Source organism: Pongo pygmaeus, chromosome 7 (genome assembly GCF_028885625.2).
Source record: "Pongo pygmaeus isolate AG05252 chromosome 7, NHGRI_mPonPyg2-v2.0_pri, whole genome shotgun sequence".
NCBI lineage: Eukaryota > Metazoa > Chordata > Mammalia > Primates > Hominidae > Pongo > Pongo pygmaeus.
Genome location: NC_072380.2, coordinates 119,815,584 through 119,841,268, shown reverse-complemented (window position 1 = coordinate 119,841,268; position 25,685 = coordinate 119,815,584). Strand labels below are relative to the sequence as shown.

Below are 25,685 nucleotides of genomic sequence, written 5' to 3'. Positions count from 1 at the left end.
TTCGTTATGACTTTAGATAGATTACTTTTGGTTCCTGTGGTTTCTGTGTCAATATAGTTTTCTTTAAGTGCTCACCATCACTGGCCATCAGGGAAATGCAAATCAAAACCACAATGAGATACCATCTCACACCAGTTAGAATGGCAATCATTAAAAAGTCAGGAAACAACAGGTGCTGGAGAGGATGTGGAGAAATAGGAACACTTTTACACTGTTGGTGGGACTGTAAACTAGTTCAACAATTGTGGAAGTCAGTGTGGCGATTCCTCAGGGATCTAGAACTAGAAATACCATTTGACCCAGCCATCCCATTACTGGGTATATACCCGAAAGACTATAAATCATGCTGCTATAAAGACACAGGCACACGTATGTTTATTGTGCATTATTCACAATAGCAAAGACTTGGAACCAACCCAAATGTCCAACAATGATAGACTGGATTAAGAAAATGTGGCACGTGTACACCATGGAATACTATGCAGCCATAAAAAATGATGAGTTCATGTCCTTTGTAGGGACATGGATGAAATTGGAAATCATCATTCTCAGTAAACTATTTGCAAGGACAAAAAACCAAACACCGCATGTTCTCACTCAGAGGTGGGAACTGAACAATGGGAACACATGGACACAGGAAGGGGAACATCACACTCTGGGGACTGTTGTGGGGTGGGGGGAGGGGGGAGGGATAGCATTAGGAGATATACCTAATGCTAAATGACGAGTTAATGGGTGCAGCACACCAGCATGGCACATGTATACATATGTAACTAACCTGCACATTGTGCACATGTACCTAAAACTTAAAGTACAATAATAATAAAATAAAAAAATATAGTTTTCTTTTTGTATGTGTGTGTGATTGAGAATGTATATTGCTGTTTTTTTCTTTTTTCACCTAACATTATATTTTGAGCATTTTCTAATAGCCTTAAAATGATTAAAATATTATTTTCAACAGTTTCAAAATAAGAGATTTTTTTCTGTCTTAATGTCATTGTACATAAATCTTTGTGTTTCTGATTATTTTATATTTTTCTCTTTATTTCTGATTTTGCAGATGGTCAACATACTATTCTTGATCCCACAGAACTATTGTGAAATTTAGTCAATGTTAATGTTTTGAAAACCCCAAATGAATGAAGCAAAGTGAATAAAAAGTAGTTTCTACATGTTGTTTGTTTTTTTCCTGAACTATTCTGTTTCCTCTTAGACCCATTTCTTTAGTGGAAGTTATACTATAACTTCTTTAGAGTATAGCTATTTGGGTGTAAGTTAGCTACCTTGGATATAAGATACACCCAAGGAAACCAAGAAACTAAATCATAGTTAAAAGCAAACATTACACTGACAATATCTGGTTTATTTATTTTTTATTTGACATGTTATACGTATAACTCCTATTCTGAAGAATACATATTCTTAAGTCTCTCACTTAAAAATATTTTTACAGTGAAATATAAAATTTCTCATCTTAAATTCAGGAACCAATTGAATTATAAGGGGTTTTTGTATAACATTTTTTCAAATCTGTTTTATTTTCACTTCCTTGTAGTTTATTAGAACATAAAATCTTAGAAATGGAAGGAAAACACAAGGAAGAGCTGGACACCTTAAAGGAAGAGAAAGAGAACCTTCAAGGCTTGGTTACTCGTCAAACATATATAATCCAGGAGCTGGAAAAGCAATTAAACAGAGCTACCACTAACAACAGTGTCCTTCAGAAGCAGCAACTGGAGCTGATGGACACAGTCCACAACCTTGTCAACCTTTGCACTAAAGAAGGTGGTAAGAATGTCTTCCTCACTTTGGTATTGTTAGTATTTTATTTCCTTTGATCAAGTAAATACTCAATATAGCTTTCTACAGTGCATTGATTGCTGTGTAAAAAACAACAGAAGAACTTTATGGTTAGAATCATTTATGAAGTTATGTTGATAATTTTCTCATGTTTCTACCTAGAGAACGTATTCATAAGCTTAAATTTGTGAATCCACAATGTCTTTCTGAAAGAGCTTTCTAATTTCTTCTTTCTTTGTCTTTTTAACCTTAGATAAAATCTGTGATACTGTCGTGAATAAATAATTGGTATTATGGTGTTAGACACTTAACTATATATAGGGCAGAGATGAGCCAATGTTAAAAATTAGTTCATAGTGCTGGGAGAGTTTCAGGAGGATTTCCATTTTTAAACAAATATTTATTTCCTTTTAAAGGGAATGGGGTAGGAAATTGTGGGTTGCAGAGAAAAGGAGACAGACTATTTGAAACAAGTATTATGAGTGAGGCAGGATTATTGTTATTAAAAATATTTATTAAGATCACTTGTGCTTAGTCCTGTGCAGGATAGATTTAATCAGGGTATTTAGGTACATTAATTCTGGGGTGTCTTTGTGACAGTGGAGATACAAATTTTTGATATCACTAGAATGTCTGGAGCCATTTAACCTTTGGGAATATCCACAACCCTGTGTTTCTTTAGAAGGCATACATCTGTCTATCCATCCATCCACCTAACAATTATTGAATGAATGCCTCTGCTTGCACCTGTTTCCTTCAAGCAGAACCTCTAGTGAGCCTCAGTAGAGCTCTTCAAAGTTTGGAACTTGAAGTCATCTTCTGTATTTCTCTAATCAGCCTTTCTCTGAATGAAGATGGAATTGTAAATGGTGATGAGTGAAAGAGAATACCACTTACATCTGAAAGTTGTTGTTATTAAGCTGTGGCTTATGTGATCATTCATGAAGTGGTTCAGCGAGCATATGCAACGTACGCATGGGGAGGCTCCTTTAATTTAAAAGTGGATTTGAGCTATGTGACAAATTTGTTCAATTTAATGCTTTCATCTATAGTTATGAATAGGGAAGATAACTCCATATTAAGTGATTTTGTTTTAAAGACATTTCACATTTCTCTATTACACTCCATTACCTCGAGTTATATCTCCTTTAGATAGTCTAAACAAGCCTTTAATATACTTTGTAAAGTATTATTTTTTAAACAGTGAGTTCCCAGAGCTCCATTTGGGTGTGCTCAGTAATGTGATTGGGAAGGGAAAAGCCTGCTAATCAGTCAGACTCTGCCAAAATCTTGAGTTAGAGTCCACTGGAAGGAAAGCATGGTAGTATTTTGCCAGAGAATTTTAATAGAACTCATGAGTATTTAACAATTAAGTATTAATATGAGATATATCTATTCTCATATTGAGCTGAATACATTTTGGGAAAGATTGAAAACACATTTTTCTTATCATCCTAAGACTTAAAGCACATGGAGTGGAATAGTGGTTTTTATTTCATGATTTTAGAGATGTCAAGCCCTAGTGATTCTCACAGAGCTCATATGTCTGTGTACTTATCATAATTTAACTTCTTTTCTGAGTATTTGCCTAATAAATGTGGCTTTAAGTTTTTAGAGGAAGAGGGTGTGACTTTAAAAGTAAATATTCTGGCTAGGTTTGAACTTTGGGTGCAATATCAGGGAAGCAAACAGCTGTTCAATTTAAGAAACATTTTTGAGAAATGAGGATAGCCATGATAGATGGTACCCTTAATAGCCATTCAGGAAGTGAAAAAAGTAACTGTCTATTCTATGATGTAGTATATCCAAAAAATAGTAATAATAATCATAGAAACTGAATTTGTCTAAATATTCCAGGCCTCTAGATATCTTTTCTTTTTAATGACAAAACTCTAAAATGAATCTTGATTTAACTACAGGATTTGCCATCATAATTTAAGGTAATTGCCTAATTTTCCAATGGGTTCTCTGCTGTCATGATCATAGATTTTGCTTCTTGTTAATCTCTTTTTTCTTTAATCTTACTGTTAAGCGTTCTAACTAAATATTTAGTTATTTTTAGAACTCATAAGAGACACAAAAATGGAAAGTGGTTCTCATATTGTTTTCATGAAGATTTTCATTGTCTGCATATCTTTATTTTCACTGGAGCCATAGTCTTTGGCTATGGTGAATTTAAAATTTTAAATAGCTAATAGCATAATACTAGATTGAATATCAGTTATTAAAATGAACTTTTATTCAAATTCTAAAACACGTTGGTAAAGCCTTTCTTTGTTTTATGACCAAAATTTATATATCATATAAATTTATTATTTATTGAAGGATTATATGTAAATATTTTACTTATAAATTTATATATATGCAAATATTTCAAAATAAACATACCACAATAAATGCATCAAATATTCTAAAATGTTCATTTTAAAGCTCAAATATAGATATTCTACAAGGTCTTAAAAAACACGAGCTGTGTCATCATCCAAAAAGCCAAACATTTTAATTGACCCTAAAGGTCTTCTGGTTTCAATCTGACCCACTAATTTGTGGAGACAGCCTGAATATAATACTGCAAGGCCAGATTAAAAAAATGTTAATGAGCTTCCCCTGTCATTGGCAACCAGTTTAACCTTAATGAAGCTGTCTCATCATGTATAAAGTCAGGAGAATTCTGTCTATTTCACCACAATAGGGAAATAATTACATTAGATGCTCAATATACAAGCGAAGATCACATTGCTGAAGACACAGTTGATTCATTAAACTTTAGTTTCTTCTTTCTCCTTCGATGGACAAGATTCAGTTAAGTACATTCATTATGTGCTTTGCAAGCAAAACTTCTTTTGCAGAAAATGTTTAAATACAATGCCCCAGAGTGTTTGAGTGTTGACAGTCATCCAGGCAGCTTTTTTGGCCTCCATTTTCTGATCTCTAAAATGGGATCATAAGATTTACCCAGTGGGTATGTAGTACACCATAAATATATGCAACTTTTATTTGTCAATTATGTAGTTCAAAATTGCCAAAAAAGGGGACTGTAAATGTTCTTACCACAAAGAAATGACGAGTATGTGAGGTAATGGATATGTTAATTAGCTTGATCATTCTGCTAATTTGGTATACATGTACCAAAACATCACGTTTTACTCCATAAATATAAACAGTTATTATTTGTCATTAAAAATAAAATTTAAATTTTAAAAAGAAATAGAGGGCCTAGAATAAATACATACATAAACAAGTAAATGAATTAATTTTTTAAATGTTGAAAAATTAAAAGAGGTTAGTATAAAACATATAGCTTCTGTGTTAAGTCATAGTAAACATTAAAATAATTGTAATTATCTTTATTTTAATGCCTTCTAAAATGCCTATAATGCATTAAAGTTATATGATAAAGAAATCCTAGGAAGTGTTGGCTAGACATGCACTTTTTTTCCAAACATTTGTTTGATCCAGAAACTGTAAATCTATCTTTGCATTCAGAGAGTGCTTTTATTTAGTTTCACAGCACTTTTTCTACTAACACATCTGATGTTGTGAGATACTTTTAAGAAGGACAACTAATAAACACATTATTCTCTGAAATAATTCACCAAATTTTCCTCTTCTTGTTCCTAATAGACAATAGTGGTGTCTTAGGCAAAAAGTCAATTCAAACTGAATTGCATCCATTTTGTAAGGCCTCTGAGTAACACATTTATTTTTGTCTAACCTTCATCTGCAAACATTGGACCACATTTATTCTTAGAAACATTATCCACTGAAGAAATATTGCCCTCAGTGTTATCACAATGTCAAAGCTCAGCTGATTGCTTCATGTTTTTGGCAATTCAAAATTACCAAAATTAAATATTTGCTGGAATTAAGTAGCTTACATTAATAATGGCATACAAACAAGGTTAGGAATCTTTCAGGGGAGAATAATCAGTTACTGTGACTATTAAAAAATCACCAGTTGGCCAGGCGCGATGGCTCATGCCTGTAATCCTAGCACTTTGGAAGGCCAAGGTGGGTGGATCACTTGAGGTCAGAAGTTCAAGACCAGCTTGGCCAATATGGTGAAACCCCATCTCTACTAAAAATACAGAAATTAGCCGGGCATGGTGGCACGTGCCTGTAATCCCAGCTACTCAGGAGGCTGAGGCAGGAGAATTGCTTGAACCCAGGAGGCAAAGGTTGCAGTGAGCCGAGATCACGCCACTGCACTCCAGCCTGGGCAACAGAGTGAGACTCTGTCTCAAAAAAATAAAAATAAAAATAAATTCACTGGTTATCTATGTACAGTGGTGACTAAAATATCATCACAAGTTGAACATACACATGGCAAATATGTTATATAATTGGGAATTTAATTACTAACACAGCATGAAAAAAAGGAAGGAAGGAAAAAAGAAAAAGTTTTTTAAAAAAGTATTTAAACTGTATTATAAACTTACATAGTCTGATTGTCTCACACTGCCCAAATCAGCTTGAAGCTCTTTTCTGCTATAGCAAGATGTGGTTCATAAATTTATCCGTTCATTCAAAACAGTTCTGCCGCAACTGTTCTGTTCTGGGGAAATGATATTTATTCATTTTTATTTAACAAATATTTGGTAAGCTTCTATAATGTGCCAAATATTGCTCAGACTACTGGGAAGAAGAAAAGACGTATTTCATTCTGTGGCTTTAAGGAACCTAGGGTTTAATAGGAAAGAAACAAGTAAACAATTATTTTTCAGAATTATTTGCTGGAAGTGAGCCTAGGGTGCCTGGACCCCAGCAAAGCTCTCAGAGAAATATTAAAATCATGGCAGGAACAGAAGGATAAGGGCAGAATCCAGCATCTCTAGAGTTTTCTTGGGGATTTTACTGAATCCTTATTATGATTCTAGTTTGCTTAGGCTTTCCATGTGTTAGCCCTTACAACAGCAACATGAGGGAGTTACCATGTCTAGCATCATTTTATAAACTCTACAGAGAATTTGAGAATTTGCCCAAAGTTACAAAGCTGGAAATCGTTGATCTAGGATTAAAACATAAGCAAGCTTGTTCTAGTGGGAAGATGATAGTTAAGTCTAAAAATTGAAGAAAGTAAAGGATACACCAGAGAGTACAAACGGCATGTATATATTCCAGAAGTCATGGGAGCGGGCTGTAGCCTAAGTCTTAAAATGAATTTAGAGAGAGGATCTGAGGAAGACCAAAAAGGCCACATTTTTTCTATGAAATCAATGAGCAGTCATTGTCAATGTATGAGGATAATGGTGATATTTGCATTTTAGAAAAATTTTCCCAGTGACAATGTAGGAAAAATATACTGGAAAGCTGAGAAGCCAGGAGTAGGGGACCAGATGGGTGCTTTTACCGTTATTATAATATCAGCAAATACTTAACACAAGCCAGTCTTCTGAGACCTTTGCATATATTAGTTTATTTAATTCTGGTAACATTGTATGATAGGTACTATTACCAACTCTATATGAAAGGTAAGCTAAGCACAGAGAGGTGAATAATGCTTAAATATCACACTACTAGCAAGTGAGCAAGCTGAGATTTGAACCCAGAGTCTTGTTCTGAATACTGTACATTACGTGCTGCACCATATTGGACAGGGAAGGTAGAGTTGATGATTTTTGTCAGAATTTCAAAGTGATCTCTAGGAAAGAAATAATAAGGTCCATATTAAACAGGGGTAAATGGAAAAGTAAGTGGAAGAAATTTGTAAGAATGGAAACATTAGAATCAGCAAGAAATAATGACTTCCTAGAAGTCTAATCTAATACCAATTGCACATTTCTAGGTTAAACAACTGAGGGAGCATAGATCACATTCTTTCAAACCAGCAACATGGGAGAAGAAATAGGTTGGAAGGGAAAAAATAGCGAGTTTTAGTTTGGGACATTTTGACTGAGTAGCCTGTGGGACAGAGTCTGGCAGGCAGATAAATCGGATTCTAGAAGAACAATGATGTGTCCTCAGAGGAGACAAGAGGTAAAATCATAGAAAGTGCATATAAAGCAATGGCTCTTATTCATGTAGGGGTCACAGATCCATCAGAAAACCAGATGCAAATGGCTATTTTTCCTTTCCACTTACTCCAACCCCAGAATGCAAGGATACAAGCACACATTTGTGTACAATTTGAGAGCATTTACATACCAAAGTTATGAGTGCATTGTATGAAAAAATGACAGTGTAAAATCAAAGACGAAAAACTTGAAGGTTTTTAAGGGACAGGTTAAAAAAAAAGAGACCAAAAGAAAAATATAGACTTAGTGTGAAAAACAGTAGTAAGCAGTGTTTTGGGAAGATTTAAAAAAAAAGACAGATATGAAGGATGTTCTTTTCAGTGGCAAGTAAGCATGACAGTCAAATTTTTAAAAAGTGAATCTTCTATATGCAGAGGTTTGGTATGCTACATGGCTCAGTTGCATATCTCAAAGACTAAAATGAGTCAGAGGAAGTAAGAACAGAAATCATTATATACCCACATTCAAGAAACTTGAATGTGAAAGGACAGATAACAACTTTAAGTAGGGAGGCACACGGAGTAGAGGAAACTTAAAAATAAGTACTGAGAGACATGAACATGTTTATGTACTTAATTCTCTTATAAGAAGTACAAATTTCAACTCATAGGAGCTTCTCATGAAGTTCATTTTGAAAAATTCTTTCACATTATCACAAAGACATAATGGCTGATACTACAAATGTTTAAGTGACCACTGTTTGAGCTAAAGTGTCTTTCCCAGAAGCCGATTGCAGTGGTATGGAACATTTGATCATTATTTTGGGTCCTCTAGCCTTCTTAAAGGGGGAAATTAGGTATTTGCTTTCTTCTCAGTGCTGAGGAGTCATTTGGCTTGATTCTCAGAATAATTCTACCATCTGAAAGGAATTTACCTCCCATGCTGTGTCTGTTGAGTTTATGAAGTTTATATCATTCTGTAAGGGATGAGATAGTTTGAACTGCAAGTCCCTTGAGTTAAGAATGACTCTAAAAACATCACAAGTGATGGGAGGAAATTAAAACTTTTTGAATGTCACTCATATAAACATTGATAAAAATGGAATATATCAGTTTCATTGACTGGGTAAAATACTTGGTTTTTCATTTACTGCTTGTAATGCACAATTTAAGATTAGGTAGAAAGAGAAAGAAAAATACAGGAAGTCATCTGCTGAACACTACAGTGAGTACTTGTTTCCATTTAATGAGGGAAATGCTTTATCTTGACAGAAAATTATATGTCAAACAGTTACAATTTCCTTAAAATGGACCACACTATCTAGCACTTCCTTTCATAAAACCCAATGGCTTAAGGCAAAATTGACTGTTTATTTTTGGAAATGGTATATTTCTCCTTTTTGATGGAGCGTGTTATCTGCCTTTTAGAAAAGTCATAATTTCTGTAAAAAAAATTTGTGAATAGTGGATAGCCAAACTAATGATAACAAAATAAAAAATAACATAGTCCTTGACCTCTCCCATGAACTATTTCTAAACCCCATCTTTCGGGGGAGATTTGAAATTTTGTGGTTAATTCTCATTTGGAATTGGAGTTTTTAACTTCAGAAATAAGATGAACTATCTGAAAAGGGATATCTCCTGGTTCCAGCTGGGCTTGGAAGTTACAGGGGTAAAAGGCCACAAAAAGAGTGTTTCCTTGATGTTCCAATATTACCATGAGCAAACTCCATCCTTCTTCCCTTATACTTTCATAGCCTGGTTGGCTGAAGCGAAGAAGCACAAATAGTTTGAATAGACTTTCAACTAAGTCATTTCCTGGTCTCATCCACACTCAAGTCAAATTCAACAGATATTTTCTAAACCAGGGACAAAACAGAACAGTAGACATTAGTCACGGATAAGATATGGTACTTTACACTGAACCAAATGACACCTATAATTACTCTGAGAGACAGTAAGAAAAAATGTTTTGTTAACGGCATTAAATATGTACACATCATTCAACTATAGAGTGAAAACCTCATGAAATTTTTTATACTGTAAGAAGGGAGAAAAAAAAGGTAAAACCTGGGGAATGCTGCAACTGTACAATTAGCTTTAAATGTGTATAAACAAATATTTATTTTTAGCATAAGATTTTCTAAAAGTCAATTGCAAAGAATCTTTGAAACTAGTAACATTTTGGCCGGGTGTGGTGGCTCACGCCTGTAGTCCCAGCATTTTGGGATGCCGAGGCGGGCGGATCACAAGGTCAGGAGATCGAGACCATCCTGGCTAACACGGCAAAATCCCGTATCTACTAAAAATACAAAAAAAAATTAGCCGAGAGTGATGGTGGGCGCCTGTAGTCCCAGCTACTTGGGAGGCTGAGGCAGGAGAACAGCAGAAACCTGGGAAGTGGAGCTTGCAGTGAGCCGAGATCCCGCCGCTGCACTCCAGCCTGGGAGACAGAGCAAGACTCTGTCTCAAAAAAAAAAAAACCAAAAAAAAAAAAAACCAAAAAAACACTAGTAACATTTTTAGCTTCCTATTGGAACTCATAATTTATTATCAACCAAAGGATATCAACATGAAAACTAACTTTAAGTACACTGGAATCTCATGCTTGTACTGGTTTGGGTGTTCACATTCTGAGTGGGGTTATGTCTGCTAAGGAGTCATATTAATATGTAACCTACAAAGAATTACTCATCTTTTTAATGGATTTATGAATAAGTCAAATTATCAAATGTAATATCAAATGTCAGACCACTTTTAACTTGTTTATTTATTACATGTTTGCATGTATCTTAATTATCTTAATTATTTTTAGGTGTGAACGTTCCATTTCACAAAGGATGACGTCCTTTAGAATAGTGAGTTTGAAATTTAGGTATAATTTTAAGTGGAAATTTAGTTCTAAAGGGAGATTTTGCCAGTTGTTTAGGCCTCATGAACACACAGACACACACAAACCTAATCTTAATCATAATTAATTCTCCAACCTATCTCTCTAGAGCTAGGAATTATAGATTGAGATGGTTTCTCTCCAGTATCTGAGAGCAGGTGTATACCATCGAGAGGGCAGGCATGGTGGTTTAGAAGGAGCAGGAATCATGACATCTCTGTTCTAGTCCCAGCTCTGCTGTCAGGTTGCTTAACATAGAAGTATGGCACACCTTAGAGTTTGCCTGGTATCCTACACAAACCCACATACTTTATGACTCATATCAAACATTCCAACTTTCTCTCTTGGTTTTGTGTCACTCCTAATAACTGGTGAAGCCCTGTATTCACAGGAGAAGCCCATGTAGAGCCAGGGCTGGTAGTCAAGTGCTGTTCTTCAAGTATATTACACCACAAGAGTAAGAATCAAGGTGACCTACTTGTGGTGACAGTCAGGACTTATTTACTTAAAACTTCAAAGTGGAGTTTTGTGTATGTGTCAGTTTTCAAAAGCATCTGGCAACCTCTTTCTATGTTTACAGCATTGTCCAAGGACTTTCATTCCATTTTTAATGGCTGTTGCTGAAATAAATTATATTTGTCTGCTCATAGCAGAGCACAAAAGATACCCCTTAAGCTTTCCCACATGCATGGAAAATCTTTTGTACAAAATCAATATATTGTAGCCAGGCTGAAAAAAATTATATGGGAAATTAACACACATGAAACACCTGAAATGTCTTTGTGACTAAAATGAGCTCCTGAACAAATGGCAAGGGCCATACAGCATTCATCACTGCCCAACAGGGTGCCCAAAGGGAAAACACAGAAATTAATTTTAAGTAAAATGAAAGCTTACTTGATTAAACAATGATGGTGTGTATTTCCATTTTTACCTTTTAGTCAAGTATTTTTCCCCATTCTTTTTTTTTTTTTTTGAGACGGAGTCTCACTCTGTCGCCCAGGCTGGAGTGCAGTGGCACGATCTCGGCTCACTGCAAGCCCCGCCTCCCAGGTTCACGCCATTCTCCTGCCTCAGCCTCCCCAGTAGCTGGGACTACAGGTGCCCGCCACCACGCCCACCTAATTTTTTGTATTTTTAGTAGAGACGGGTTTTCACCATTTTAGCCAGGATGGTCTCGGTCTCCTGACCTCGTGATCCGCCCGCCTCGGCCTCCCAAAGTGCTGGGTTTACAGGCGTGAGCCACCGCGCCCGGCTTTTTCCCCATTCTTGATTACTTTAGGTAGTAATAGGCATTGAACATACACTGTTATACACATGAGATTCATTTCACATTAGAAGATAATTGCAAAATTTATTTGAACATAGTAATCAAACTACAATAGAAATATGTAGAATTGATATTTAACTATTCTTCCACTTTAAAACAGACTTTAAATTAGAGCTACACTTATGACATAGGATGCTTTGCATCTCTACATAAACGTAAGAGTTTATGTCTTATGTATATCGTAATATTATTGAAAATTTGTATATCTGCAATTATACATCATGGACAATATATTCTTCAGATAATTAAAATGTATCCCTTTAGTAAAATTTTATGAAAATTTTTAAATGTGATGAAAAATTATCTGCATTTTTTATCCTCTCCTCTCTTTTTTTGGAAGAGAAAATTGAATAAAATTATGGCTTTTTTCTAATAATTTAATCTGTTATTATCCATATGAATTAATTTTCATCATAATACCATGATGCCTCTGGAAAAGCATATAGTTTGCCCCCTTTATATTGTTCAATGCCCAAATTCTTATCATTTCTTAGTTTTTGCCTACTTTTTAAAATTTTCTGTCTTTTCCTCACACACACACAAACTTTCAATGATCTAACTTCTTGTCTTCATGCCTGATACTAGAAGATGAACACAAACACACACACACATACACACACACACATACACACACTCACACACACTCACATACATACACACTCACACACACACATACACACACACACTCTCACATACATACACACACACACACACATTCCCACTCTCACTACCCAGCCAGCCTATCCTCTGTCTTTGAAGCTTCTAGCAAATAGTCCGTAGGCTGGGAGACCATCTACCAGGCTTATGAGAATAATACCTAAGATTAATGGGGGTAAATCCTGAGTCAGTGTGACTTTTAGGGTATGGACATGATGAAATCCAATATGGCTGCTTTGGGACCTCTCACTTCCTTATCCTCTGTTAGCTCTTGACATTGTGGGCTGTCACGGCTTCACTTTTCTGCTGAGGGTTTCCGTCTCAGACAATTCTACTGCCTATTGCTCTCTGCTATCCTCACGTCAACATATCCTTTTTTCTTGTCATTGCTGCCTCCTCTCTCTTTTCCCATACATCCAGCTTCCATGAGACGAGGCTGTACCCTTTCAGACTTAAGGCTTATACTGAATAACTCAGGACCTTGGGTGTGCCCTTGTCAGCAGAGATAAGTATTGCTGGGGATTCTGTGACAGATGACTCACTGAAGTTCTATTTGGGTTTCACTTTACTCAAAGGCCAGTAAGACGTAGTTAAGATTTTCAGCTTTATAGTCAGATTTCTACTACTTACAAGTTTTGGTGAAGTTAGTAGCATTTCTGAGCTTCAACTTCCTCATATAAAACAATATATTGATAAATACTCCTCATAAGATATTTATAAGGATTGAACAAAATGAAGCATGTAAAACATACTTGGCACACAAAATTCAGAGTTTACCACATAGTAAGTGTTCAATTAATGCTAATTGATTTTATTATGATCATGATTATTATAGTTCCATAAAAAATGGTAGTTAAGATTTTATAGATTATCTATAAAATTACATATAAATAATTTAAATGAGAGCAAAGCAGTTTTTTAAAAAAAATGTTTCATTAAAATAATAATTCACCAGATAAATGATGTTCAAGTGTTACCTTATACCAGGGTTAGAGGGACTTTGAAAAAAGAAGTAGTTGGTTTAAATAAAAAAGTACACTTTTAGTTAATCAAAGACTTCAAATTGAGTATTTAAGAATAGAATATATGTGTTTGTTATACTGTCTCACAGACATACACACATGCACACACACATATAACCATATTCAATTGCCATTTTCGTAGGTTAAAAACAGTCATGCTGAGATATCAGCCCACAGATATTTAGGTTTGTATGCATATGCTTTCTATAAGAAAAAATACCAACCTCAACATTTTCCATTTATAAGCATACAGCTTGTATGTATTTGTGTAGCTATATATATATTTGTATATGTATTTATAAAGTCATTGGTAAATATCCCTCACCCCTATACCCACCCATAAAATATTGAAACTTGGACTGCCTGGAAATCTTTTAATTCTTCCACACCCTTGAAACGCAAGACATTACCTTCTTCCACTTTTAAAGATTCTTTCGAATAAATTAGGATTCCAGAGTGTCTTCAAAATGTTTTTTTCTATGAAATGCCCACACACCTGGCTGAAAAGCACAAAATCTAATCAATCAATCGTTTGCTTGTTTGCACCTTGTCAGATGTGCTGTTTCCTTCCTTTATATGCTCAGTTAATTTCAGTGACCTGTTGTGTTGAAATCACAGGTTCAGGGTCAATTTCTAGTGCTATGATCTCCCTAATAATGATGTCTCAAGGACTATCCTTGAACAAATAACCTGATTCACATGTATTCTGATGTTTGATAAATACTGGAAATACATGAACCATTAGCCGTATTTAAGGTTTAAAAAGAACAATTGAAGAACTGATTTCTTTATAGCAACTCATCAGAAGATGGGTAAGAGAAAGGGCTTTGGCTTTTTACCCTGTCTCTGGTAGCAAGGCTAATTGCCTTCTGTGTTCTCAGCTAGCGTTGCTGAGGCTCATAATTACCAGTTCCACATTCCAGGATGTTTTCTCTTGAGGGTTCATCTGAATTGAAGTGACCCTCTGCCTCAGCTTTCACGGTCCTCCCCTGAAGTCGGTCTGGTGGCAGATGCACCATCTGGATTTAAATTGGTTGGGTAAAGGACGGGAAGATCAGGATAAAGTCAACAGCTGCTAGCATCAGGGTCTCAGGTTGCTTATTGACTGAATGTTGGCTGGTGAAAGACAGACATGCACCTGTTTGTGTCTCTATTCTATCCCTTTAGATGACAAAGATTTGGTTGTATAGATAAGGCTAAATGAAAAGAATGAATAATGATTCCTTCCTAGGACTTTCTAGATTTATTTGCTGATATTGGTGTGGGCAAAGTCTTTGAACTAGCATACCAGGCTCTTAAATTTAGGTCAGATAAGCTTTTCTATATGTTTTATTCTTTCAACTGTTATCTCTTCTAGGTAGACTTCCTGGTGTCCACCTGGCAGATGGAGTATATTCTTGCATGTTCCCAATGTGCTTGATACATACCTCTAAGATAAAAATTGTCTATATTCTCTCTCTTTGGTGCTGTATTTAAACTGGTGACATTATAGCCTTACAAGTTGTTGCCAGCTATCTCGTGACTAGGTTGATTGCCAAGAATAAGTGGGTCAAGAAAAAGACTAAGAAACCAATTTCTGGTCACATTGTCTGAAACCTTATCATGACTTACTTAAAGTTCTACATTGGATTCTTTAGTTACATGATCCAATAAATTATCTTTTTGCTTAAGCCACCTTGAATTGAGTTTTGTCCTATCATAAAAGTTACTAATCACGGGTATAGCTTTCATGGAAGATCTTTTTCGCATCAGGCTGTGATCACATGACGGGCAGGCTTGGGCTTTCTTATGTCTGTATCTCTATTGCCTAGGAAAAGTCTTAAAAATAGCAAATGTCCATCAATATTTGTTGAATTAATAACATAGGTTGATTGAGCTAAGAGAGGATAAGAAGCAGAGGGACAAATGGAAAAGCCATACTCTAATTGTCTTATTAGAAAAAAATTAACACTCATTAATTTTTAACTGATAAAAACTGGAGAAGGATAGTGGGACTAATAAGGGAAAGAGCAAACATACGGTTTGGAAGGAAAGATTATGTAACATTAAACAAATGAAAGTTGATGTAGCAGGAAGGACTGCCTAACAGGCAAGTAGATATATGAATCTGAAGGTAAAGAGAGAGGCAAATACTCAGTGTTAAAAAGTGCCTGTGTATATTAGAAATCTTTTGTGCAGCAGTTGGAAGCCATGATGGATAGTTTGCAAAATGAACAGATGTATAAGAAATAGAGATCCAAGAATGGAATCTTAGTGAACATCTATATGGTAGGTGATGAGAGGAAAATAAACCGATACAAGAGGAAAGAGAAAAAACAACTGGAGAAGTTGAAAGGGACTAGGAGAAGTCAACACAAAAGGTGAGGGGAAAGATAGGCAAAGACAACTTCTGCAGGGTAGAGGAAGGGAGTGGAGGAGACATATCAAATGGCTTTGATCTTCATAGTAAACCATAAAGGTCATTTATAAAGAGTGAAAGAAGATAAGATTTAGTTTTTTAAAACAGTAGAAACATTTGCAATACACTCTACAGGAAATGTCTTAGAAAGTTTATTACAAATGACTCAGTGTTTGCAGTCTACAAGGGGGTTGAGAAAGTGAATAAATGCCCATCTGGGGGTTGGGATTTACCTATGCAAAGGTGAGTGGATGAAAGGACAATGGATGGAGAGACCAGGGATGCCAAATGGACCATTATTAAATTCCTGACTCTGGGATCGAGGCTAAGAAGAAAGAAAAGGGAGGCTAGGGAAGCAGTGATAGGAATGGCAGAGATCTAAATTCTCAGTGAGAGGGAAGATGAACTCATCAGAAATTAAAGAATAAGAAGAGAAAAATAAGAATATCTGGTTAAAGAAAGAAGTTTGAACATAAAGATCAACCTTTTAACTCGTGCTTCAAATCAGTTCATTATTATAAAAAGTTTAAACCACTTTGAGAGATAGATACAGCCCTCTTTTAGGTCTCCGGAAGGTTCCCCCCGATGTCTGTCCAGTGATGCTTCTTTTACTCTTCCATCAAATCTTAGTCCAGACTTTTTTTTTTAATTTTTAATTTTTGAAGAGATATGGTCTCACTATACTGCCCAGGTTGGTCTTGAACTCCTGGCCTCAAGGGATCCTCCTGCTTCTACCTCCCAAAGCACTGGTATTATAGGATGAGCCACTACTCTCAGCCCCATCAAGTCTATTGTATCTATCTGTCTTGTGTCATTTACTAAATATTCCTCCAATTTCTATCTTCTATCTAACTGAAGCTCAAGACCACCTACAAAACTTATCACTGGTGCTGACATTTGCAATTTTCAGGAAATTCAAATGTTATTGTCTCTCTAGGTTTTAGAATGTTTCCTAGGTGTCCAGTTTTACAATATCTATGCATGACATTGGACTTCAGACCTCTGCAGTACTTAACAAAGAAAAGAGTCATGCAAAAAGTCATGAGATTGAAACTTCTATAACTAACATGTTGACATATAAATCATTTATAATTTCATCTGAAATAATCTTTAAATCTTAACTATTTAGGTAAAGCTTAAAATATACAGCAAGATGAGATTGCCTGTTTTGGGGTTTTCTTAAATGTAAACAATGGTGTAATCTGATTTATTCAATGAATGAAACCAGCCAATTAGCCAAATTTGACCAGGAGAGGCTAATTCAATGTGATCCTAAATATAACTAGTCAACTATAACTGCTATGTTTTAATTAGAAGGTGGAAGACAGCAGCATCCAACACCCCCTAGACTGGACTAGCCAGCCTTCCACATTCTGCTACTGTCTCTTCCATAAGAAGGAGTAACAGTATAATATTGCTGTTAACAGTGTTGTCATTACCACAACAACTACCATTCTTGAGTACTTATTATGCTTCACTGTCTTTGCACTGTGTTAGGTAATTCATACACCCATCTCAGAGGTATTTATAACTACCTCACTTTATAGATTAAGGAAAAAAACTCTAAAGGTCAATCTACCCTTATCGAAGGGACCTTATTCAAACCGTAGTATATAATAAAAATACCAAAGGTAAGCTGTCTACCAAAGGTAAGCTGAAACTTTTACAATGTTTTCAATGGCTTGCTACTCTAAAATGTAGCCTAAATTAACTTTCAGGCATATGCTTGCCAGTTGGTAAGTAATTAAAAACAATCAATCTAATCTTTCTGGAAAGAATGACATTTTTGAAAGAATATAAGTATCTCAATTTTTCAAACATACCAAATTAAATTTCAAGAAAATACAATATCTATTTCAGATATGTTACCATAACAACAAAAAAATCCATAATATAACCATAATACTAGGTGTACCTTTTGATGGTAGAATTCTCAAACCATTTTCCCAAGTATAGAATTTGTATTCATGGTTTTGACAACAAATTTATACAGTTAGTTTTCACAAAAATAAGTTAATACCCAACTTTTTCCTTTTTTCTCGGTTACTAAAAATGTGTGTGAAATAGCTTCCTCTTCCCACACATAGCCCCTTCACCAACAACTTCCTGAAATAGAGAAAAAAAAGCAAAAACGGGAGGAGAGATGGCAGACAAGAGTGAAGGGAATGTGTTCTCCATACATAACTAAAAAGGGAGGGCAGGATGTGGTATATACAAGAGAAGCATTTTCTCCATAGATAAATGACTTTCTCTCTCTCAAAAGAGAAAAATGGGTTTACCGTTGGGTTCCTGCTGACCGCATCTTCCTGTGTTTTTTGTCCTCTCAAGTGATCATAAATTTTAGTTGGTATTTCTTCACATCTCTTTTTCTGGGCATCTAATTTGTTTATTTTCAACTTTCCAACAGAATAAAGGATCCAGTAGGTGGGATTTAAAAATTTTGTTTTGTTTTAGAAAAATAGCAGTCCGTAAAGTTAGAATAAACGAATACCAGTAAACTACGTCAATACTTTTGAAATGGATACCTTTATATAATCCATTGACATCCTCAATGTCATTAAAGATGGCTTTTGAGTAAGCATTTATATATACATCTTTAAATTGCTATTTGCATACATTCTGTGCAGTACTTTTTCACTATCATATGAATCTGCAGCCCTTTAATTAGTTGATTTATTTTGTGTTGACATGGCAATTGTGATGGTGGTATTTAGATGTAATTATTAGTATGATTCATTAAAACCATTAGTGCGGACTTCAGCTACATAGAAAATCATAATGTTATTAAATGCTTTAGTACTATTTTTTTTATTGCAACATATCTGACATAAATATTTCATTTTCTTGAAATATAATTTAATATTTTTTAAAAATCTGAGTAATTTATATTGAAATAGTAATTATTTCCACAAAGATTAGACTGCTCAATACCTATAAGTTAGTAAACATTAGGCAACTAAAGGCCAGTATTTAGTATGAAACCCAGTATAAAGTCAGGCCAGGATTTTAGATTTTTAGATCACTTAAAATTAATGTAAAAGTTCTGATTCATAGTTTGCCTTTGATATTTTTATATAAAAGACTATTATAACTCAATGTGTTTGAAAGCAGATATTTATTGATAGGAAACTTTAAGGGCACGATAACAAAATAGTCTTAATCTTAATTTCTAGAAAAAGGTTAAATAAAACCAATTACTAAAATAATACATAATAGAAAATACTAAATCATAAATACTTTATAAATATAACACATATATCTTTAGCTAAGAACTATTAAATGTGGGTCATTTTGCATTTTTATTTCATTTGTAAGAAGTTGATAATGGATAAAGCTCAGTAAATAAAGTAAGGTTTTCCTCAGTAGAGACAGTCTCTAACTATTAATAGATTTCCTGTCTTCACTCGACTTCTAGCCTTTACTGTGACTCTTTCCCCTGTATAATTTAATTTCAAAGTCTTATTTATATGTTTGTTCTTTTATTTGTGTATCATCTGCCTGATGATTTAACTTTAGGGCATTAAAGACAGAACAAAGTAAAGTTTGGTTACATTTTCATTGTAGGTAGTTAAGTTGGGTCATAAACTCTTTTCTACTTCCCATATCTAATTATAGTAAGAGTTGTTGATTCTTTTTGTTTTGTTTTGTTTTGTTGGTAAAAATTTCTAGAAGCTCTTCAATATAAAGTCACAGAAAAACAGTACTTCCATTGTTTTAGTGTTTTAAACTTCCATATTGCATTTTTATGTTTGAATTTATCTTCATCTCTTCCTGCTTCAAAAAATGTGTTAGCACTTTTTTAGACTTTCCTGTGAAATGTAGGTAAGAAGGTCTTAGAGATTTTGCAGGAAACTTGACGTAATTGCTACCAATTGAAGATATTACATGCCCAGGTCATTTGTTCCTTAAGTTGATGTTTTGGAAAGGATACATAGAAAAAAAAAGAATTAAGAAATTAAGTAAAATATAAGCATTCAGTTAAAAATGGCTCTACGGCTTTTTCCTTCAGTTTTTTTTTTTTAATTTTGTAAGCTACCTCAAAATCTAGTATTGTCTTTATGATTGATTTTTTACTATGTGCCATATTGACATTTGTGTGGAGGAAATGAAGACATGCTTAGCTATTATTGGACTCCATTTGGCTACTAATGGTACTGATATTCACATATTGCAATCTTTTTTTTTTTTTTTTTTGCAGTTTTACTAAAGGGAGGAAAAAGAGAGGAAGAGAAACCATTTAGAGACTGTGCAGATGTATATCAAGCTGGTTTTAATAAAAGTGGAATCTACACTATTTATATTAATAATATGCCAGAACCCAAAAAGGTAAAATCAGAAGTGTTTGTTTACGAGATGTAAGCCAGATCCCAGTTGAATTGCTGGATAATCAGATTGATTTGTGAGCTTGTTAAACTGGAAATATATATAGAGATGCCTGAACTTTTTTCTCCCAGAGATACTCTGTTTCCCAGGTCCATAAAGGATGAAAACCCTATTGTACAGAAATCCCCAACCCCCATACCTTTTCTTTCACACAAAATTTTGCATTTATTCCCTGGTGTTCCTAGGATGTCCCATTGCTCATAAATGTTTGCCTTGTACAGATTACATGTTGAGGTCATGTCTACTGTGGGTGTATGGGAAAGAGAAGCCATCTTCCAAAGACCCAACAATCCAGAGAACACACATCATCCAAAGCGAAATACTGTGAGGAGAGGGAGGGGTAGATATAGCTATTTGCAAGTTACTGCTCCTGTTAGGATAGGAGAAACATTTCCTATCTTACTTCATAATCTTGAAAGAATTTGCTTTCCATATTTACATAAAAGAGTGGGTTGGAGGATCGGATTCATCAGTATGTTGAACAGGACCCAAGGTAAACTTTGGAGTAAGCAAACATTATCTTCCTGCTGTAACATCTCTTTTTGTATACTCTCTTCCACCATTTATTCATTAAATCATCCATCCATGCCTTCATTCAATACTATTAAGTGGATGTCATGCATTTGTTAGGAACATGAATATAGAGCAAACAGTTTCCAGTGTAATAATGAAGATAGACAATTATGCAGATAGTTATAAAATGCTTTGAATAAGTATAGTGATAGAAATGGTCTGTTTAAAGCAGGGTATATGGGAAGTTTTGAGGTGAGACAGCCGAAGAGAGTGAGATTAGGCAAGAACCTTGCTCTTCAGTGTCTGTGAGTTTTAGCTGGAAGCCCAGGGTCCCAAGAGGACTGCGTGCCCTTACAGGATAAAACAACTGTCCTCCCCTCATGCCCCCACCTAAATTACTTGTCTCTTATCCCCGTTTCCTCTGGGGCCTGTGCAATGCTCTTGGAATCTTCTCTGATTCCCTCAGGCAACTTTACATGACTTTCTCACTACCAGAGGTCTAAAAGGCAGAGATTGTGCCTTTTATCTTTGATTTCCTGGAACCTAGCATAGTTTCTGGCACATAGTAGGTCTCAATAAATATGTGCTGGAATAAATGAATAAGTGACCTGCTGATGGCAATATCAACACTTCCATGTAGTGCATAGTAAATAAGTCTAACTTGCTTAGTCTTCTTGATTGTTAGTCTCCTTTGATAGGCAAAGGAAATGAATCCTGGAGCCCAGTTTGCCAGATGCCACTTAATTGGCAATCCAGGAAGTCTGGACTATAGTCCAGGTCTGATACAGTTCTATTTTCCCTTTTACCAATGTCCTCTCTCTCTCGATTTCCATAATGAATAGTTGTTTATGTTAGCTCTAAATGGTTTCTTTTTCCCCTTTGCTGGGACAAAATTTTCTTCTTGAAAGATACCTTCGATGTTGTCTATAAGGGGGTAAAATGTAGGAGTGGAGGGGGCACAGGAGGGAGGACAGGCAGGAGGCACTCTTCTGTACTTTGCTACATCAGCCATCTACCAGAGAAGTGTGGTTTTGCCTGTTTTTCATTTTTGATTTCTGTGCAAGATTACATTGAATCCCATGGCTTAAAGAAGCAAACAAACGAAAAATTGAAATACAATGGCAAGTCTGGGAATGAGGAGATGAAGATAACTTATTCTAAGGAAGATATCCTAAAATCACACTTAAGCTTAAATTCCATTCACACACACACACGCACACACATCATAAACACACACCATACAGCAGATGAAGTATGTGAGAATTTGATCTGGAGTAGGAGGTGGAGCTAAAATATTTGCTTTATCTTTACCTACAGTACTGCTCAAGACCTGAAAGAACCTCTAAATTATTGTCAGTTCCACTAGAGCTTTAACCTGACTATAAAAATAAAATTAACTAAAAATACTAAGTGAACTTCCATTTAGACTCATACTGATTCTATGATATACATGAATCTAAAAATAATTCCCAAAGTTTTCAGATCAAGAATATTCACAATTTTAGAATTTTTTTGACTTCATCATCAGTACTACCATGTGGCCTGTGGGGAAAGGGATGCAGTACAAATACAGCTTTAGTCATTCTCTGGACTTTAGTTCATATATAACCACAACTACACTCTAGTTTGAAACATTATGAGATGCAAATGGTGCACAGGCTATTTGCAGAACCACTGCACCTGGTAATGTGAAGAAAAAGATCCCACCTCAATTCATAATCTTGAATAGGTTTGCTTTTCATGCTTACATAAAATAGAATGTTGGAGAATCCAATTCACTCCTTCCATGGCTGGCTCCTGGGTTGGTTTCATCAGGAAAGCAAGATTCAAGCTTACGCTTCTACAAAATGATGGATTTTAAATATGATGGAGTTTTTGGGTTTTCTTAAATAAATAAAACTTAGCATAGTAAATTCACAAATGTCAAGTACCTACTGAGTTAACTTCTGATATTTAGTTTAAGAAAAAATAATAATCTGAACAGGTTAGCGGTAACATACCCATACGTACCCATAAGGAGCAAATTTTATCACTGCTGAATGGCCCCCATGGCTTTTCAGAGAGAAGAAGAAGTTCCCATATTACCTGGTCAGGACTATTGTTAGATTTAGATTTAGTTTTATTGAAATACTAACAGAGTGCATTGAGAAAGGGAGATAACTGAGCTGAAGTGAGAAAGACTTGGCCTTCTTCTGGACTTCGATGTTCATTCTCTTGTTTTATTATTTCCCTGTTATAATCATAGATTCTCTTACAAGTAGTAACATTGTTCTATAATAAAGATGGGTATTTCATACTGACATATATACCCATTTTTGCAGGTAAAAAATTTAGTGTTTAATCCCTTAGTATAATTGCATAGCATAGCACTGGTAAAAACAAATATTGTATGAATTTCCTTAAAAGTAATTTACAAGCTGATTAACAAAATAGCTCAAATGTATTGAGCATTTACAGTTTGCCAGTCTTCTTCTAAGCATATATAGATACATATAGATATCTTTATATAGATATATACTATATATATGTATATAGATAGATATAGATCTCTATATATAGATAGATATAGATCTCTATATATTGATAGATATAGATATCTATACATAGATATAACTATAACCTATATATAGTATATATATAGTATAGTAGAGTATATATCTATATATACTATATAACTATATATCTATATATAGAATTTATATCTATCTATATATAGAGATCTATATATATCTATATATAGGTATATGATATACCTATATATCTGCTATATATATCTATATATGCTACATATATCTAAATATCTGTATATACGCTTAGTGTATATATATGCTTAGTATATATATGTATGTGTGTATATATATATACACATATATACATATATATACATAGTATATATATGTATATATGTGTATATATACATATATATACTCCTTCATTTATTCTTTTCAACAACCCTATGAGATAGAGACTCCCATTATCCCTACTTTAGAAAAATAACCTGCCCCAAACAAATTCTTAGCAAATATCGAATATTGACTTTGAAACAAAGGAATCTAATTCTAGGATACACCCTTTTAATCAGAGGATTAAGCAGGATCATTATTTACGTTAACGATAATTGAAATTGTATCATTTATAATTTTAAATATGAACCTGTTGCCCCATGGGGTGGTAAACACATGTGTGACATGTGAGATACGCAGGCAAGGGTTTATTTTTAGAAAATTAGGTAAGTTGATTCATGTTCTCATTATAACCCACCTCATTCTCACCGTCCTATAATCTCAGTTTTTTCTATCTTGAAATAAATTGTCAGCATTCTCTCAATCCTATAAAAAGTGCTAGCAAAATTCATCTTTAAGACTTTCACCCTTCCATGTAGACTGTACATTGTAAACAGGAAGTTGGGTGCTACCCCTGGATATGCTTAGCCAAAGCATTGCTCATTATAATGTTTCCAGAAGTTTTGGCAAGGGTAAGAATCTCAAGGCAACCTACACAAAAACAGAAGCATCAAATATGCATGGTATGGACCAAAAAATAAACTAGGGTTATTAAAGGAAAGTGACAAACCAATGAACAGAAACTATTCATCTTGTAGTCAATGTGTGAGTTGCAAGTATAACAGGATTGTAATACAGTAATTTTTTCGATTGACATTGTTCCATGCCAAAAAAAAAAAAATGTCTTTGAAAGTTAGAGAAATGTTATCTTTTCAAATGTGGAAGCCGAAGACGGTTTTCTAGGACTATTTAACTGTTCAAGCAGAAAGAAAATTAGGTTTAGGTCATTTCAATATTTACTTTTTGCTTTTATGTTATTAATGGCTTGTGTTTATTTTTCTTTCTGAATTCCCTTCAATGTATAGTAGTAGGAAACAGGACTTTCCCTTTCATTTTATGTTTCCAAAACCAAATGCCTAGTTTCATCCAAAAAACAAACCATTTAATCATTACTCTGCTTATTGTAAAATATTAAAAATTTGATTCTGAACTCGTAATTCCCCTAATTCTTGGAAAAGTACTATAACAAATGGGTTAAGCCCTTTTCATTTATGGTATGGAAAAATAATTAACATTCACAAGTCTAATCATTCCAACTTCTATGGAACATAAAAGTATAAAAACTATGTGAATCAAATTTCCCCGTTATGTTTGGGTTTAAGCCTCCGTATTATGTTAAAAGGTGTTTAATGCTTGAAAGCTTTGACCTTGCCTGGAATAGGAGTCAGTTCAGTCATTTCTTGGATAGAGTTAAGCCCAAGTCATATGATCGATAAATGCAATAGGCATAGTTAATGTAGCAGGGTCTTGTCCACAGGAACGACACTGCCAGATAGCACAGACCACACAATACTGGCAAATGAACTTTTCAAGTCTTTCATGTCTCAAATCTTTCTAAAACCTACCATCTATTTTTTTGAATTTCTTTCATCTGTTAAGCATAGGCTTTTATTTTTTTTCTGACTAAAAATAATAGGCTTTTGTTTTGTCTTTGCTAGAGTGAGTCCAACCTCTTAAATACACATATATGTATGTGTGTGTGTGTATATATATGTATACATAATACATATAGAAAGGTGGCATGCTCAAAGGTTAGTGACACCAATATTATAATAACTAGAGCCTAGAAATCATAATTATAAAGATAATTTATTGAACTTCTACATGTTTTGGTTTTGTATATTTTCTATTATTTATAATAAATTACAAAATTTGTATGCAATGTTATATAAC

At 34.5% G+C, this 25,685-nt stretch overlaps 1 protein-coding gene across 2 annotated transcripts in view; it reads left to right on the top strand.

Moving 5' to 3' along the window:
* ANGPT1 (angiopoietin 1) overlaps nt 1–25,685 on the top strand; it is a 247,010-nt gene that overhangs the window by 174,547 nt on the left and 46,778 nt on the right. Inside the window, exons 4-5 of one of the 2 annotated variants that reach the window (XM_054499250.2) lie at nt 1,559–1,788; nt 20,252–20,379. In XM_054499250.2, coding sequence (XP_054355225.1) covers nt 1,559–1,788; nt 20,252–20,379 — 358 coding nt within the window. Of the gene's footprint in view, nt 1–1,558; nt 1,792–20,251; nt 20,380–25,685 lie in introns of both variants that reach the window. The other variant, XM_054499249.2, reaches the window with a different exon arrangement.